Source organism: Alexandromys fortis, unplaced genomic scaffold (genome assembly GCF_014885135.2).
Source record: "Alexandromys fortis isolate MF-2015 unplaced genomic scaffold, M_Fortis_MF-2015_v1.1 scaffold_331, whole genome shotgun sequence".
Lineage (NCBI taxonomy): Eukaryota > Metazoa > Chordata > Mammalia > Rodentia > Cricetidae > Alexandromys > Alexandromys fortis.
The window spans coordinates 316,318-333,921 of NW_026068215.1; the positions used below are offsets into that span (position 1 = coordinate 316,318).

Genomic DNA, 17,604 nt, shown 5'->3' on the forward strand with positions numbered 1-17,604 from the left:
GATTCTACCCAAGCTGGGTGCAAACAAAAGCAGGCAGTCTTGGCATCACCCTTTCCCCTCATTCAACAGACACTCATGTACTTTAGATGAAGTCTACAAAAGTTTAGGATACCTTTGTGGTTTCCAGTATGGGCACAGACCTCTAATCTATGCAAGAAGATGATTCACTGGGGATGGACTTGTGGAAGAGTTGAAGACGAGAATTCAAAGGAGAATTCTCTGTGTGGCTTGGAAATATACAGTGGGAACCTGAACATAGGAAACTGGGGGCTCTGGAACTTGCTGCTAGGGAAACCAACACCCTCCTAGCCTCTTTGTAGAGCAGAGATGATCTTCCTTCTATCCCCCAGCCTGCCTTGGTACTCTCACAGCTTGTCCCCTTTGATTAGGTCCCTAAAGCTATCCATAGCAATAGTCATTAATTTTCAGTTGCTAGCAAAAGCCTTTCTACAGTTAAAAATGATGGTAACTGTAGGATAGAACAGAACAGAACTGGTTCCAGAAGGGTAAAAGATTGTTGACATAAAATTGCTATGCTCTAACAACTGAACTTGTTTCTTTTTTATTTTATTTATTTATTTGTTTGTTTATTTATTTATTATGTATTCAGTGTTCTGCCTGAATGTATGCCTACAGGCCATTACAGATGGTTGTGAGCCACCATGTGGTTGCTGGGAATTGAACTCAGAACCTTTGGAAGAGCTGGCAAAGCTCTTAACCACTGAACCATCTCTCCAGCCCCCTGGACTTGTTTCTTAAGATTCACTTAACTGATTCTACAAACACAGATTGTGTACTGGGAGATTCACTATTTTAAATTTTTTTTCCAGAGAAAAATTCAAGCAAACTAGAAGGTTCTAAAAATAGTATGAGCAGCCACAGAGGTGGCTGAGAGGCTAATAGCGCCGACTGCTGTTCCCGAGGTCCCGAGTTTGAGAACAGCTCGCTCTATGTAAATATTCGGAAAAAAATAAAAAAGTAAATAAAAATAGTTTGTGGCAATCAGAATAAATATATTTTATTCAGCACAGGTGGACATAATGTTTTGTTTATATTTGTTTGTTTGTTCTGTGTCAGTTTCAAACGTTTAGTTCAAAAATAAAGTTTCTTGCTTTTCAAAATTGAGGTATGAACATGTGTTGTTTTGAGAAAGGGTCTCATCCTGTGGCCCAAACTGACTTGAAATTCACTATGTAGTCTACAATGATCCCAACACTGGTCCCAATTCATGTTGACTCTCCTAGCTCAGTGTCCCTACTGCCAGGATTTCAAGACTGAGGCACCAGTTGTGGCTGATACTCATTAATATTTAAAAAGAAAATAAAGAGAAATTAATAGAATGGATCTATACAGATGTAAAGAAGGGAGAAAGCAGATTGCCAGATTGTGGGTGTGGTGGAAGGTGCAGACTCTCCTTGGAAACAGGGAAGGGAGAAGTCCAACCTCCCGACGGTGATGCCACTTGTGGGTCCTCAGATTGGCGAGGATCTGGATGAGTGACGGCTGAGGCGTGACTTGCATGCTCACAGAGGGAAGCTGGGCGGAGCCTCCTGTCGAACTGGCCGCCAGGGCTGGGGAGCGAGCTTGGCTGTGACGCGGGGCCCTCACGTGACCCGGGGCTGCAGAAAGACGCAGCCTTGGGTGCAGTCGTCACTCGCGTCTGGACACCAGCTCCGTGCTTCCCTGCGCACGGCGGGCTGGCATCGGGCCCTGGGCGAGCGGAGCAGGTAAGGGGCCCGCATGCAGCGGCCCTGAGGGCGACAGCTTCCGGATGCAACGGAGCGAACCGGAGGACCGTGCAGCGGCACCGCGGCTTTCTGCACCGCAAAGAGAACCGTGGCTGAGCCCGGGAAGGGGCGCTCTGGGCGGTCGGGTGGGCCTGTGGAGGAGAGCGCTGAACCTAGCCCTAGAGAGTGGAGGAGACTGGCTTGATGGTGCCTGAGGGAGGCGGGGTAAAGGGGATGGGCAGTGGGGATGCAGGCGGAGGGGTGCAGAGTGCGGAACTGAGTTCCACACTGAGTCGCTCCCATCCCACCCTGTCTGCAGGTCTGCTAGCCGAGAGTCGCAGCGGAGCATCTGGCAGCGACAATTGAGAGGAGGTCTACGCGGCAAGGGATAGGCCCAGGTCGGTTCAGGGGCTGCCTGTGTGTGTCTGGGTGGAGAGGAGGGGCTGGAGGAGCGTGCGGGAAGCCCTGTCTGGAATGTCAGATACCCCATCTATTCCTTCCCACCTTCCATCCCATCTCCCACATTATACGTCCCATCTCCCCCACCACCCCCATCCACTAACTTCATCCTCCATTTTGATGCCTGCAAAAACCTTAGAGATAGATCTACAGGGAAAATGGTGGGTTGTGGAGAGGGAGGGGATGGGACTGGGGGCCCCCTAGAGGGCGTGTTGGGCCTTTCAGGTAAGAAAATAAAATTTGAAAAACAAAGTAAACATATGGACATTCAAGATAGTGAATGTTGAAAATGGGCCTCTGTCCTCGGTGCTGAACCTTTGAACAATTCCCTTGTCTTCCAGGAGAAATGGAATCCAAAGAGGAACAAGGAGGAAAAAATCTCAACATGGAAAATGACCATCAGGGCAAGGAGGAAAAGGAAGAAAAGCCGCAGGGTGCTAAGAAAAGGGTGCAGCCTGTGGTCCTGCCTCTTGAAGCTGAATACTCTGCGCCTCGAGGAAATCGCAGGCGCTTCCGCATTAGGCAGCCCATTGTGCACTATAGATGGGACCTGATGCACAGGGTCGGAGATCCCCAGGCAAGGATGAGAGAGGAGAACAGGGAAAGGTTTGGGGAGGATGTGAGACAGCTCATGGAGAAGTTGAGGGAAAGGCAGCTGAGCCACACTCAGCGCGCAGTTAGCACTGACCCCCCTCACCATGACCATCATGATGAGTTTTGCCTTATGCCCTGAATCCTGGTTTTCTCTGAAGATAATACGGGGACCCCCTGCTTCAAAAACTTAATGTTTGTGATGTACGGTTGTAAAATTTTTGATGTTACTTGTTCCTCATGGGTCTCCGCGTACTGCCAGCTTCTAATTGAAACATGTGTTTTTGATTCAGTCTTAATTTTTTTGTTGTTAGCAGAATTTATCTAATGCATGGAAAGAATCTCAGTATATATTGTGGAGCTAATAAAGCAGATTTAAAAAGCAATCTTAGTATTTATTATTTAAAGGCTACTTATATATGCCACACTCAAAGGGAAAGTGGTGGAATTAAATTGTAAAAAGGTTGAATACTGGGACTCCTTTCAGTGAAAGTGAGGCAGAAAAACAGGAGACATTTTAGTACCCTGGGGCCCCCATTTGTTTTTGGTTATACCCAGCTTTCCATGGTCTAACAATATACTTTGCTACCTATTCCGTTTGCCTGTGTGCATACACATATCCCTCTCCAAACAATGCAGCCAACAATGGCAGAACCCCTTCAGCCCCTCGCCTGCAGCGTGCTACACATACTCCCATCTCTCAACAAATAATAGTGTGTTACACCCAGGTAACAATCACACTTAGATTGTTTCCATTCAAGTGAATTCTCAAGGTGTCTGGGTGTGGAGAACAGAGGGGCTGATCCTTCTGGCTTAGACTGGTTTGGGATATATGCACTTTAAGGCAAAAGTATATCCTGCAGTAACTTTTTAAGGATAATCCTTTATTTAGCATTGTATTCCTATGAATGACTGTGCATGCATATTAAAATCGGATGCACTGTGACAAGGGACATATGTATTAGGGAAAATGAATGTGTGACTTGATCTGTCAATCAAAGTAAGAGAATCGCCTAAACTAGGTCTCATAGTAACCTTCTCTTAAATCCCATAAAAGGAAGCCCTGAACTATAATGGGGACCTTGAGTGTTTTCACTCATGTGGCTTACTGTCAATATTGACAATGTATCCCTCTGTAACCTACACTATTGCTTTGCTTTAATCAAAATTCACCTTGCTTCTTTAGCAAATCTGGGAGACCCCCGCCCCCCCCCCACACAATTATTTGGTTAAGAGACCTGGGACCTGTAAACACTTTGCCCAGATCCTGACCAGTAACAAAAAAAATTAGATCTTATACTTATCACCCATGTTATTAAGTACCCAGTATGAATAACTCAAAGAGAGAAAGGATTTATTTTGGTTCCTGGTTGCAAACAGTTTCCCCTATTATTGTGGGGAGGATGTTGTGCAGCAGAGTAGCCCACATCACTGTGGCCAGGAGTGGGGGAAAGGGAATGAGAGTGAACACCACTGTTTCTGCCTTCATTCCATCCCTGACCCCAGGTAATGGGATTATGCTGCCCTCCTTATGGGCAAGTCTTTTTTGTTGTTTTTCTCACCTTCATAGAAACAGATGTTTATCTTAGTAATTCTCTGGACATTTCTCAATCCAATCAACTTGTTGTGAGAAATACAGGCTGATATAGCCTGGGTGGTTTATTTTTCTCTGTACTTGGGGGAAGAAATACAATACTTTAAATCACTTTATAAAAAAAGCAAGGCCACTTAATATTCATTAGCAAAAACTAAGGCTTGTAGCCACACAGATAAGCCAAAGAATATTTTTTTACAAATCGAGAATGACATTATTTTCACGCAAGTGAAGCAAGGTCACAAGGGTATGGTTTATCTAGTTTTCAGCCGTCTTCACCTACTAGATGAGCCCTACCTGCAAATTCTTCCTTTTAGGTACCAAGAGCAGGTGGCAGTAGTTCTACATACTTCCTATTTTCTGATCAAGGATGCAGTCTCTGCTGATCATGCTATGATTTCTGCCTGGCTAGGAGCAGGCATGTTCAAAAGGACAAAAATAATGATTGAGTCTGGAGCTCTTTTTTTGTCTGAGTACAGTTCCTAGCAACAGAAGTAACTCTGAATGTATAACTTCCTTTACTAGAAGAGATTGTTGGCAATTTCTAAAATGACTGGACTTATTTATAAATGACTAAATGTTCTCGACAGTATGCTAATCTATTAGTGGTACAAAAATCACTTGGAGTATATTAAATTATGAGTTTATACATGAATGTAAGGTCCCATCCTAGGTTCACTAAATAGGAGTCTAGAACTTTCATTTTTGACAAACATCTTTGGTGATTTTGCTGCTCATTAATGTCTAAAAAGTTACATATACATACATATATATATGCTTATTATCCCCATTCTTAAAGGGTAACTATAGTTAACTTCAAATGCTTTTCAGTGGATCATACAGTGGTTAAAAATAATATTCTTATTACAAAACCCTTTGTTTTTTCCTACGAGCCTACCTTTCTTAGCCATCATTGCTCCAGCAATATCTGAATAGATGTTGACACAATCTTTCCATTGTAAATCTGTATTTGTGAAAATACTGCCTTAGTTAGGATTTCTACTGCTGTAATAGGACACCATGACCAAACATAACTTGGGGGTGACAGATTTTCTTTCATCTTATAATTTATAAGTCCATTCCTGGAGGAAGTCAGAGCAGGAACTCAGGGCAGAAACCTGGAGGCAGAATCAGATGCAGAGGCCATGGAGGAGAGCTGTTTACCGGCTTTTTCCCTATGGTTTACTCATATGGCTCTCTTATATACTCCAGTCAGGTGTATATAACTGGAGTATGTATACTGAGGTGGAACTTTCCACAATGAGCAGTAAAATGCTAGGCCCGGTCTACATCTTGATTACAACTTTGTAAAAGATCTTGAGGCAGAGGACTCAGATGAATCACCCTGGACTCATGACTTCAGATCTTTGGGATCATAAAGTCAGATAGTTTTACATGCTATCTTTGAAATTAGATGCAGAATAAAAAATAAAACATCATGGTTTTCTTTTTATGAATGTGTAAGTGTGGGAGTTGTGCGTGTCTGTGTGTGTGTACAGGTGTGTGAAGATGTATGTATGCATGCCTGTGGAAACCAGAGGACAACCTTAAGTTCACTTCTTCATTTTTAATTTTACTTATTTTATGTGTATGGGTGTTTTGCCTGCAGATATATCTGTTCACTATGTCTGTACCTGGTATCTGAGGAGGCCAGAGGAGGGCATTGGGTCCCTTGGAACTGGAATTATAGACAGTTGTAAGTTGCTTGTGGGTGCTGGGAATTGAGCTCAGGTCACCCAGCAGTCAGCATTCTTAACATTTTAAGATCTCTCTGATGTGGGATGTCCCTTCATATGCTGTGAATATGTTTTATTACTATTGGTTAGTAAAGAAGCTGCTTTGACCTATAGCAGAGCAAAATATAGCTAGGGAGAAAAAGCCAAAATGAATACGGGGAGAAAAAAAGGCAGAGTCGAGGGAGATGCCAGCAGCCTCTGGAGATTGATCTCTACCTTCCCAGTTCTAGGTTTTATAAGCACTTGACGCCATGTCAAACTTCCATATTTTATAAAACATTGGCTCTGAGGATAAAATGCAGGTCCCCATTACTGCAAGGCAATCTCTCCAGCCAAAAGAGAATGTTGTTTATTAAAATAAAATAAAACAGCTAAAAATATTTTTGCATATTAAAATTAACAATGTACAATCTGTATTCAAATTCTCAGTAGTCTCATAAAATTTAACCCCAAACTATATAAATTGATATAAATTATGGGAGTCTAAGGAATATTTTTGCCTTATCAGGTTATAAAATATTAGGAGCAACCTATGTAAATATTTCTACTAATTCATAGCTTTTTTAAAAAAGTAACTTAAAAAACTGTTTCCAATTTAATATAAACCTGGAGCTATAGGCTCAGAAAGTCTAGCAAATACTAGAAGAAAAGCCAATCTCTTATATGCAATGAAAATTAATTATATACTGAGGGTCAGTGAGGGCTTTCACATAAATAACAGAATAATAAAAAAAACCATTCTTTTGACCCAGTATTGGTGGCACACGCCTTTAACCCAGGCACTTGGAAGGCAGAGGCACACAGATCTCTGAGTTTGAGGCCAGTCTGGTCTAGAGTGAGTGAGTGCCAGGACAGCTAGGGTTACATAGAAACCCTTTCTCTAAAAACCAAAAATCAAATCAATCAAACAAAAAATTCATTTATTTTATAGTATCATCTTATTTTGTCAATGCTTGATAAAAACTTACATTTAACAAGATTTCTTAAAATAACCTGTTTATCCCTTAAAGAAGAAAAATGCTAGAAGACACAGAAGGCTGAATTTAGAAATATTCAGGCATCTGTTGTGAAACTACCTGTCACACTTGTGGTAAACATCTATAATGAAAAGTTGTATTTCATTCTATACTAGAGTGAAACCATAGGCTGAAAAATGAAAGAGCAGGAATTTGAAGCCCTTTAATCATCTGATTTGATTGAGTAAGCGATGGCATCTTAGCAAAAAGACCTTTGAGGTTTTTCTCAAGAAGCTCAGATTTTGGATATTAATATGAATAAATGGAGGCTATAATCTCTAGGGGATCTCTGTTCTTAGAAATGGGAATGCCCTCTTAGGACTATAAATTGGTGAATCTGACAACATACATTATTTTCCATTTCTGCTGATAAATAACTTATCAGTAAAATCTCTGTTAGCGCAAATCTGAAAAATTTGGGAAAATTAAATATTTAATCGATGTCATCTTTATTGCCTTGTAGGCATAGTTATAGAAGGGTTTTAGAGAAAAAACTGATGATGATGATGATGGCAACAGCAACAGGCTTCTTGTAGCTACTTTAAGTGGCTTGAGATTGAAACAGGTAAAAGCTGAATGGCAAACGTTAGATGTTAGTAAGGAAATTGTAAAATGGATGCCAGAAATGTAAAGCAAGAGACAGCAAAGAGAAGAGAAGATGGAAACACAGGGCAGGAAAGCAAAACAATTCCTGGTTTTGGACCATAATATCCATCTGGCCTGAGAAGCAAAACTTATTAAGAAAAAACATTAATGAGTGAATATTCAAGGTACTAAAGTACCTGTTTAAATAGAACTAAGAGTTACAGTCAGTGAGAAATTTATAGTAAAATGTTTTAATAGAACTGGAGAATAAAATTGACTTGAGTTTCAGAGGAATAAAATGTACCACACATACTTAGAAACATTGTAATTAACAGAAGAAGTCTATGTAAAAGTGTTGGCTACAGTGGCAGTGGGAGGATTGCAGCACTTGGGAGGCAGAGGCGGGAGATGGGGGAAGTCTGTGAGTTCAAGGTCAACCTGTTCTACCGAGTGAGTTTCAGGACAGCCAGGAGTACATAAAGAAACCCTATCTCAAAAAAAAAGCTTGAATAAAAATGTAATATTTATGCCAACATAAGAACAAGTATATAGAAAGATGTGTTTTTAAATATGTTATACCCATCTTTAGTCATGGAAAAAAATCCAAGAGATGCAAAAGCAGTAAGTAATGATAAAAAGTTTAAGGACGGAGCTTTGAGTAAACCATTGGTAGTGTTAACCTATCTCCACTATGTAAATACTGTGCCAGCTGACTTCATGCTAGCAATATGGTGTCCTTTAATGCAGCATTGAGAAGAAATGCACACGATTATCTAGCAGGAGTGCACCATCATTTTAGCAGCCTTCCACATAGAGGTGATGAAACAGGCCGCCGTGCTAGAAAAATGAGAGAAGAAGGTAAGAAACTGAAACATCATTTGTAAAGGAGATCTAGGATAGGCATAAAAGAGAATCTAAGGGGAAACTAGATCAAGGCAGACTGGAAGACACCAGATGTTTGCTGCAATCTTGGAGAAATGACCACAAGAAACAGCACATGGTACATGGACAAAGTGTATATATGGGGCAGGGCGGGGCAGGGGGAGATTACACAGACAGAACAACCCTTTGAAGAAATGTTTGAACAAACGTAGACTTTGGAGTGAGGAGGCAAACCGTAGCTCAAATATTGAACAAAGTTGCATAACCCTCCTTTTGCGGCATTTACTTAGCTGTGAACCAGAGAATGGTCATTGCGATGCATAACATATACCAAGTTCTAGTAAATGTTAGCTTGTAGTGGTGTAGAACATGAAAAATGAAAACAAAAGTATTTCATTCACTAAAATGAATGCTTAATGTTTGAAAGTTAAGAAAGTTTATGGGATTTAAAAAGTATTTGTTGATCCCAGGTGTAATAATTTGTCTCACAGAGTGATGTATATTATTTGAATAATTAATGAACTGCTTAGGAAAATTGAGATTTTTAGGTCTAGGTCATATCAACTATAATTCCAAAGTAAGGTAACAAATGATTGAGACTGTTTAAGTATTCAAGATATTTACCCCTCAAGTCTACAGTAACCATAAGTCATGTGTGACTAATGAGAATTCAAACTGTGTGTAATGTAATTAAAGATGTGCCAAAAGTGTAAAATGCACACAAAACTTCAAAAGTCATTAATATCTTGATCATTAAATACTTGTTAAATATCATGCCATTTTGAAAATTTTGTCAGAAGTTTTCTTTATTCTTCTCTCATATAGTACATCACAACTGTAGTCTCCTCTGCCTCCCCTCCTCCCAGTCTCTTCCCCAGATTTACTGCTCCTCTGTTTCCCTTCAGAAAAGAGCAGGCCTCCCAGGAACATCAACCAAATATGGCATAGCAAAATGCAATAACATTAGGCACAAAAGCCTCATATCAAGGCTAGCTAAGACAACCCAGTAGGAGAGGAAACGGTTCCATGAGCAAGCAACAGTCAGAGGCAGCCCCTGCTCCCACTGTTAGGAGTTCCACAAGCATAACATATGCAGAGGACCTAGCTCAGATGCATACAGGGTCTGTGGTTGCCCCTTCAGTCTCTGTGAGCCCCTATGGGTCTTGCTTAGTTAATTCTGTAGACTGTGCTCTCCTCTCTCCGGGTGTCCTTGACCCCTCTGGTTTCTACAATCCTACCTCTGCCTTTGGGTTTCCCTGGCTTTGTCTAATACTGGGCTGTGAGTCTCTGCATCTTCTCTGATCAGTTGCTGGAGGAAACCTCTCCGATGACGACTGGGCTAGGCACCGATCTATTAATATAGCAGAATATCATAGGAATCATTTCATTGACATTTTTGGCAGTTGTGTTTGGTTCCAACCTAAGGTCTCTGAGCCACCCAGCTTCTGGTTATTGTTAAAATTAATTTCATTTGAATACTTATTCCTTTAAAAAACTGTTTATACCACAAAACTAAAAATTGGACATGTGGCTCAAACTATATTTCCATTGAGAAACCACCAGCCTCAATCATTTTTAAATGTTATATTTCATATTTAAATTTTTTAAAAAATTTGTCACAATATGAATGATATATATTCATTTTAAAACATAAAACTACATTAAAGATAAAATATTAAAATGTAAGTAGTAAAATCCTAAATTTGCTAAATATACAAGTTTCTTCTGTGGCAAATATTTTATTGCTGAAAAATTTCTGTTTTGTTATTTTATTATGTACTTCATTCTTGAGATTATCTTTACATTTTTCATTTAAATGGTTTATTTTTTTCAGAATATCATATATGAGTAGTACTTTTCTATCCTTCTTCCTGTTAACCAGCTCTTGTCATGTCCTTCCATTCCCTCATATAATTGACTGCCCCTTTTCAAATTANATATACAGAGAGTCAATTTAGTTTTGCTCATATGCATTTAAGGCTGACTACTTGGTAATATATAACTATCAGTACTCTCACCTCTAGGGAAAATAGATTTTCTTTGTCTCATAGCTTATCACTCTTCATTTATGCATGGGTGCTATATATTTTTTTTTCCATTTACAATGATGTAGTCAATATGCAGGCCTTATTTAGGTGAACATATTGTTGAGATTTCATGGGTCCAGTTTCCCTGACATATATAGAAGACACTCTCTAGCTGCAGAAACCCTAGTCCTCTGGTTCTTGAAATGTTTCCCTTCATCTGTGATGCTTCCTTTACCTTAGGTATAGGGTTTTGTTATAGATGTATCAACAGGGGCTTGGCTCCCCACAGTCATTTATTTTCTGCATTTTTACCACTTATGGATCTCCGTCTTCTGTAAAAATGAAGATTCTTTGATAGGAGTAAGACACATTTATTTGTGGACAAAAATAACATGTTTAGAATGCAGGTAAAGCTTATATTGGTTTAGGAAACTGTTCACAGTAGAATACTCTCTAGGGTCCAAGATCTCACTCACCATCCACTGCCACATAATTGGCTAGGTTTACAATGTCAGAGAAGAGTCCCTTCCTGTTTTACAAGTCTTAAGTCAAATTAAACAGCTGTTGATCACCACCAAGTTCTAAGTGACAATATTACACCATTGGGGGAATCTTGCCATACAGTTCATTTTGTGGTTTAATGGCTTTACCCCTGGGTACGACTGCTGAATGCTTTTCTCTTTGGCAGCTTGTAACATGAGGACTGGCTTGTTTGTTGGGGTTTTAGTCCCTCCCAGTACCCCACAACTGTTTAGCCTCAAAGAAAAATCATACATAGGTCTCCATAAATTATAAGCTGACTAGCCTCTCACTGACTAAATCTCACATCTTGATTAACACATTTTTCTGATCTATGTTAGCCATGTGGTTCAGTACCTTTTTTCAGTGGGGCAGATCACATCCTGCTGCTTCAGTGATCTGGGCAAGAGTGGGAGGAATGAACTTCCTTCTTCCCAGAATTCCCCTGTTCTCATTACATCATTTCTACTTCCTGTCTTGTTTTCCCACCTATATTTCCTGTCTGGCCAATCAGCGTTTATTTATATTATAACATGATTAACAGAATACAGACAATTCTTCTGCACCAGCAGCTCAGATAGTACATTTAGATACTATGAGATCCAGTCTTCAGGAAGGGGGATTATAGGTCAGTTTTAGTTAGACTCCTTCAAGTCCCATTTCTAAAGTTTGTGGTGCCTTCAGCAGTAGGTTTTACCTTCAAGCTTTGGGGACTTGAACAGCAAACAGCAATGGTAATAACCTATATTGTTATAGGAGTCTCTTGGACTCCTGGAGGCAACAACTAAAGGGAGGTTTCCCATGTTTGGCACAAGGTTTTTGTTAGATAGTCTATGTCTCTGAAAACCACATTTTTATATCTATCATCTATGTATGTATGTATGTATGTATGTATGTATGTATTCATTTTACATCCTGACTACAGTTTCCCCTCCCTCCTTTACTCCCAGTTCCTCCCCCGACCCCTATCCTTTTTTTTTAACCCCAAATCCACTCCTCTGTTTCTGTCCAGGAAAGGGAGGTCAACAAAATGGATATCAACAAAACATGGCATATCAAGTTGTAGTAAGACTAAACACCTCCCCTTGTATTAAAATTGGGCAAGGTGATCCAGTATGAGGAGTAGGGTCCCAAAAGCCATTAAAAGAGTCAGAGACATCTCTGTTTCCACTGTTAGAAATCCCACAATATGACCAAGTTATACAACTGTCCCATATAGGCAGAGTGCCTCTCAGTCTCATGCAGGCTCCCTGATTTTGTGGGTTTTCTTGGGGTGTTCTTGACCCCTCTGGCTCCTACAATCCTTTCTCTCTCAGCCCCCTTCTTCAGGATTCACCAAGGTCTGCCTAATGTTTGGATGTGGGTCTGTATCTGCTTTGATCAGTTGCTGGATGAAACCTCTCTGATTACAAATGGGCTAGGTACCAATCTATGAGTATAGCAGAATATCATTAGCAATCATTACATTGACATTATTTTTTCGTTCAGTCGTGTTTGGTTTGATAAAGTCAGCCTGATCCTAACCTCTGTGCATTCACTCATGCCCCCCAGGTACCATATTCAGTGTCCTGGCCTACTTTGGCCACTGCTCCCTTCATGACCCCTAACTTCTAGGCTTCTGCTTGGACCTTCCCTGTCTGCCACCCAGCTACATGCCCCTACCATTTTGCAGCAAACCTCTTTGCCCAGTCAGACCTTGCACAAACCTTAGCAGAGTCTGGACAGGTCAATCAGTATGATTCTGCCCTTGACACACCTTCCCCAGCCCCCAAACTACTCCTCCAGACTGAAACCAGGATGAACATCGTGCATACCAGAGCAGCCTCCAGTGTCCACCTGACTTCATTCCAAATAAGCCACATCCATCCTGCAGACCTACCCCAGGCCACACATTGGGTATTTTGCTCCAGTCTGCTCTATAAATGTCAGACAAAGAACTAACAAACAAAGTCCACATACCCAAATCACATAGAAAAATGCAAACAATACAAAAGATCAAGGCAGTAAGTATCTCCTGTCCTCAAACCATAAGTCATATAGACATGTTTATCAATGAGATTTCCTTGATGAACTCTAGGACACAGAATTTCAAAGAATGATCATACATGTCATAAAAGAATTCAAGGAATTTAAAGAAGACACAACAGTTAAATGAAATTAAGGAGAAAGAATTGAAGGAGAATAAACACCTGATTCCACAAATGACCCTGGTCTGGATCCACTCCTGCTCTCATGGAGTTCACTGTCCGAGGCCTGTTTTGGCCCAGGTCGCTGGCTCAGTCCTGCTCTTTTGGAAATCGCTATCTCAGACCTCAATAATAAACACCTTAGCAATGCTCAAACATAAGGCTGGTGGAAATGGTGAAAAGAAAGCAGGATTTGAAAATAGAACTCAATACAGAAATAAGAACACTGAAGATGACTCAAGCTGAAATGAGGATGCAATTGTAAAACCCAGTGAAACAATTAGAAAACTAAAGACAACACCTTACAAGTTCAATGGATCAACTAGAAGACAAAATAGTCATCTCACCTCCCCCCCCAAAAGCAGGTGAGAGTGGGAGGCTTAGACAGTTTGTGGCAGAGGGATCAAGAGCAATTCCTAATGAATGGTCTGGCTTTTTGGAGCCCATTTTCTATAAAGAGAAACCTTGCTCAGCATAGACACAATGGGGAGGGCCTTAGTCTTGCCTCAACTTGGTGATGTGACAGAATTAATGGACTCTACATGTGAGTAGATGGGGTGGGGGAAGGGGGAGGTGGAGGAGAGGTAGGGGAGGAAGGGGGAATGGGATTAGTATGTAAAGAATAAGATAAGATAGAATAAAATAAAATAAAATATAAAGAAGATGAAATATTAGGACTGAAAGATAAACTAGAAGATCTATACAAAATATTCAATGAATATTAACAATATTTTTTAAAATACAGGAAAGGAGCAAACAATAAATATGGGACACAAGGAAAGGTACTGAACTTTCAGATTATAGAAATAATAAAGGAGAAGACTCCCAGGTTAACAACATGGACCTTCTTTTCTTTTCTTTTTTTTGTACCCCACCCCCTCGACTTTATTTTCAAAAAGACCAACAAGGAGAAGAAAATTTTCTCAAACCAAGGAAAGATGCACCCATGCAAATACAAGAGGCATACAGAACAAAAAGTAAACAAGACTCAAATAGAAAATCCCCATTGTATGCATAACAAAGAAAGTGCACTGAAAACCATAAGGAAAAAAGTATAGATCGTACATAAAGAAAAACTTATCATAATAGCAGCTGATTTCAGGAAACTTGAAAGCTAGAAGAGCCAGAAACAATCCAAGTCTTAAATGAACATGATGACCAACCTAGATTGATATTCCCAGGAAATCTATCTATCAGAGTTTGAAGAGAAAGCAAATATTACCTTGATATAAACAGCCTAAAAATTATATTCAACAGATAAAGCAAATATGGGAAGCAATATTGCAGGTTAGAGAGAGAACAAACAAAGCCAAGGAAGAGACTGTAAAAAGAAAATCAAAGCCATACTAACATAAAGTACCACTGAGAATACAAACACTACCAAATTTCAGCAACACAACGACTCTAATCAATATACAGCTTTTAATATAACTTTAAATATTGAAGGCTTCGCTTCTCCAATGAAAAGAAACAGACTGACTGAATGGATAGAGAAACAAAATTTGCCTATCTTCCATTTATAAGAAATGCATCTTAATTTTAAAGATAGGTACAACCTTAGAGTAAAATGATGGACAAAAGCACTCCAATAAAACAGGACCAGAAAGCAATCAGGCATCGATATCCTAATATCTGATAAAAACAGACTTCATATTGAATCCAATCAGATGGGGTAAATGGGGATACTTTATTCTAATTGGGGGGAAATTAGTCAAGAAAGTGTCACTTTCCTAAACATGCATGCAACAAATTCTGGTACACCCAGTTTCATAAAAAAAAAAATGTAGCACTGGAGTTAAGTACACAGATTAACACCAACCCATTAATAGTATGCCTTTCTTCAATAGACAGGTCATCTGGACAAAAAAGTAAACAGAGAAACATCAGAATTCATTGATGTTATACATCATCTGAATTTAACAGATATCTACAGAATATTCCACCCAAATATTAAAGAAAATAGACAATCTACTCAGAAGCCCATGGAAGTTTCTCTAAAGTAGGCCAAATCTTGGGAGACTAAACAAATCTTAAGTTTAGAAAGTTTAAAATCATTCTTTGTATATTATATGGCCATAATGTAATAAAACAAAAGCAACAGCATGCAAATCTCTAGTATGCATACAAACTCGTGTACATTAAACAACTCATCGCTGAATTATGAATTTGTCTATAATAATCAAGAAATCAATCAAGAATTTCTGGAAACTAGATGAAAATGAAAACATAACAATCCAAAGCCTCTGGGACACAGTAGAGTTTTATAGTTTTCCTTAGATATAATAAAAGATAAAGTAGATGTAAATATTATAAATACAATTCTTCCTTGATACCTGTCTTGTTATGTGTATTTTTACTATGTTAAAGTTAAAATCTTCCTTTTTATTTAAACAGAAAAGGGGAGGTGATGTGAGATTCCCCCTCTGTATTTAGTGAATACCATTTGTTAATAAAGAAACTGTCTTAGGCCTGAGCCGGGCAGAATATAGGTAGGCAGGGAAAACTAAACTGAATGCTGGGAGATAGAAGGACAAGTCAGCAAGATGCCATGTAGCTCCGCGAGAGACAGATGCTGGAACTTTACCCGGTAAGCCACAGCCAAGTGATCATACACAGATGAATGGAGATGGACTAGTTTAGGATATAAGAGTTAGCCAAAAATATGCTTAAGCTATTAGCCAAACAGTATTACAAATAATATGGTTTCTGTGTAATTATTTTGGGGTGAGCAGCCCGGAACTAACAAGCAGCCTATTAAAACAAAAAAAAGTCAATTTCAGGCTTGACTCAGGCTGCAATCCCATAGATTGGGTCATTAATGTAACAGAAATTTCTTATTAAAGTAACAGAAATTTCCTATGGCTCTAGATGCCGAGGGTTAAACGTGGTGCCAACATGGCACCTGCCAGTTCGGGTAAAAGATTTCTTCCTTGTTTCTGTTCACTGGCTCCGTTCTTGCCCTACACTTATAGGCAGAGAAAGCCATTTCCTGTTTTCTTCTAATTTTTACAGACTTAGTAATCATGAAAGTCTCGTGCTCATGACCTGATTTAACCCTGGTTACTTTCTAAAGACCTATTGGCTGCTAATATCATCCTAAGGGGAATTGGGGCTTTAAGTAAGGAAGTTTGGATGGATACAATCATTCAGTCATTCACTCCATATGAATCAATAATCTAGAAAATGCAAATGAGAACAAGAACATTATCAAGTATCAAATTTGAAAAAAAATTGTTAACAGCTCATATTTTTTCTTTCTCCCTTTTTGTTTTCTTTCTACACAATGTCACTCCTTAGGATAAGCTGACCTTGAACTTACTACCTAGAACACATTGGTCTCTAACTCATGTTGATCTTCCTGCCCCAGGCTCTTGAGTGCTGGGATTCCACGTGTGACCTACAGGGGCCAGTTAGAATAGCTAACATTGTCTTACCATTTATATTCGAAGTGCTTTATGTTGTTCAGGTTCCTTCATCATATATCTTGTGACTTATGCATATACAGATATTAAAATACATCAGAAGTCACAGCCTGAACAGAGATAGTGTTACTCCTCATGCTGTTATTAAGCAACTACTAAAGGTTATGATTCTGAAAGAAAAAAAAAAGAGCACTTTCCAGTACAATGGTAAGTGAGAATTCATGTAGCTTTTCAGGAAGATAGTTTGGGAATGTGTATTAAAAACCTTACAATGAACCTGGGCGGTGGTGTCAGATGTCGTTAAACCCAGCACTCAGGAGGCAGAGGCAGGCAGGTCTCTGTGAGTTTGAGGTCATCCTGGTTTACAGAGTGACTTCCAGGACAGCTAGGGCTGTTACACAGAGAAATCCCTGTCTCAAAACAAAACAAAAAGCTTTACAATTCATAAATATATAAATATATCCTGGAGAGGCCATTAATTTGAGAGGGTGGGGGACAGGACAGAGGTAGGAGGAAGGGGGCATGGACAGAGTTGGAGGGAGGAAACTGATAGGAAAAAGTGCTATAATTAGATTTTAATCAAAAATTTAAAAATTGTAAATACATACATACTGGAAATTCTATGATTATTACTGTATACCACATGACAGTCACAAAAGACACCTGTGTAGAGGCTGTGGTTATAGCAGAAGGCAGCTTTAGCTGTATTGAAGAGTAATCGATTGAAAAAGGTTTGAACTTTAAGGAAGTTTATGATGTCACATAGCTGCATATCAGGGCTGATAGATTTAGGAAATAAATGATGCCACCAAACACACAAGTTCTTTATAGCTCTAGTCAAATTTTGCCATGCTAGGCAT

General features: G+C 39.5%; 1 protein-coding gene across 1 annotated transcript; it reads left to right on the plus strand.

Moving 5' to 3' along the window:
* Positions 1–1,560: 1,560 nt before the first annotated feature.
* On the plus strand, positions 1,561–3,157 carry LOC126493409 (protein BEX2-like). The gene is made up of 3 exons (XM_050130407.1): positions 1,561–1,727; positions 2,047–2,125; positions 2,528–3,157. The coding sequence occupies exon 3, from the start codon at positions 2,533–2,535 to the stop codon at positions 2,917–2,919; it is 387 nt and encodes a 128-aa protein (XP_049986364.1). The 5' UTR covers positions 1,561–1,727; positions 2,047–2,125; positions 2,528–2,532; the 3' UTR covers positions 2,920–3,157.
* Positions 3,158–17,604: the final 14,447 nt, after the last annotated feature.

Excerpts from the sequence above, each read along its gene's own strand:
- LOC126493409 (XM_050130407.1), top strand. The coding sequence starts at position 2,533 with ATGGAATCCAAAGAGGAACAAGGAGGAAAAAATCTCAACATGGAAAAT.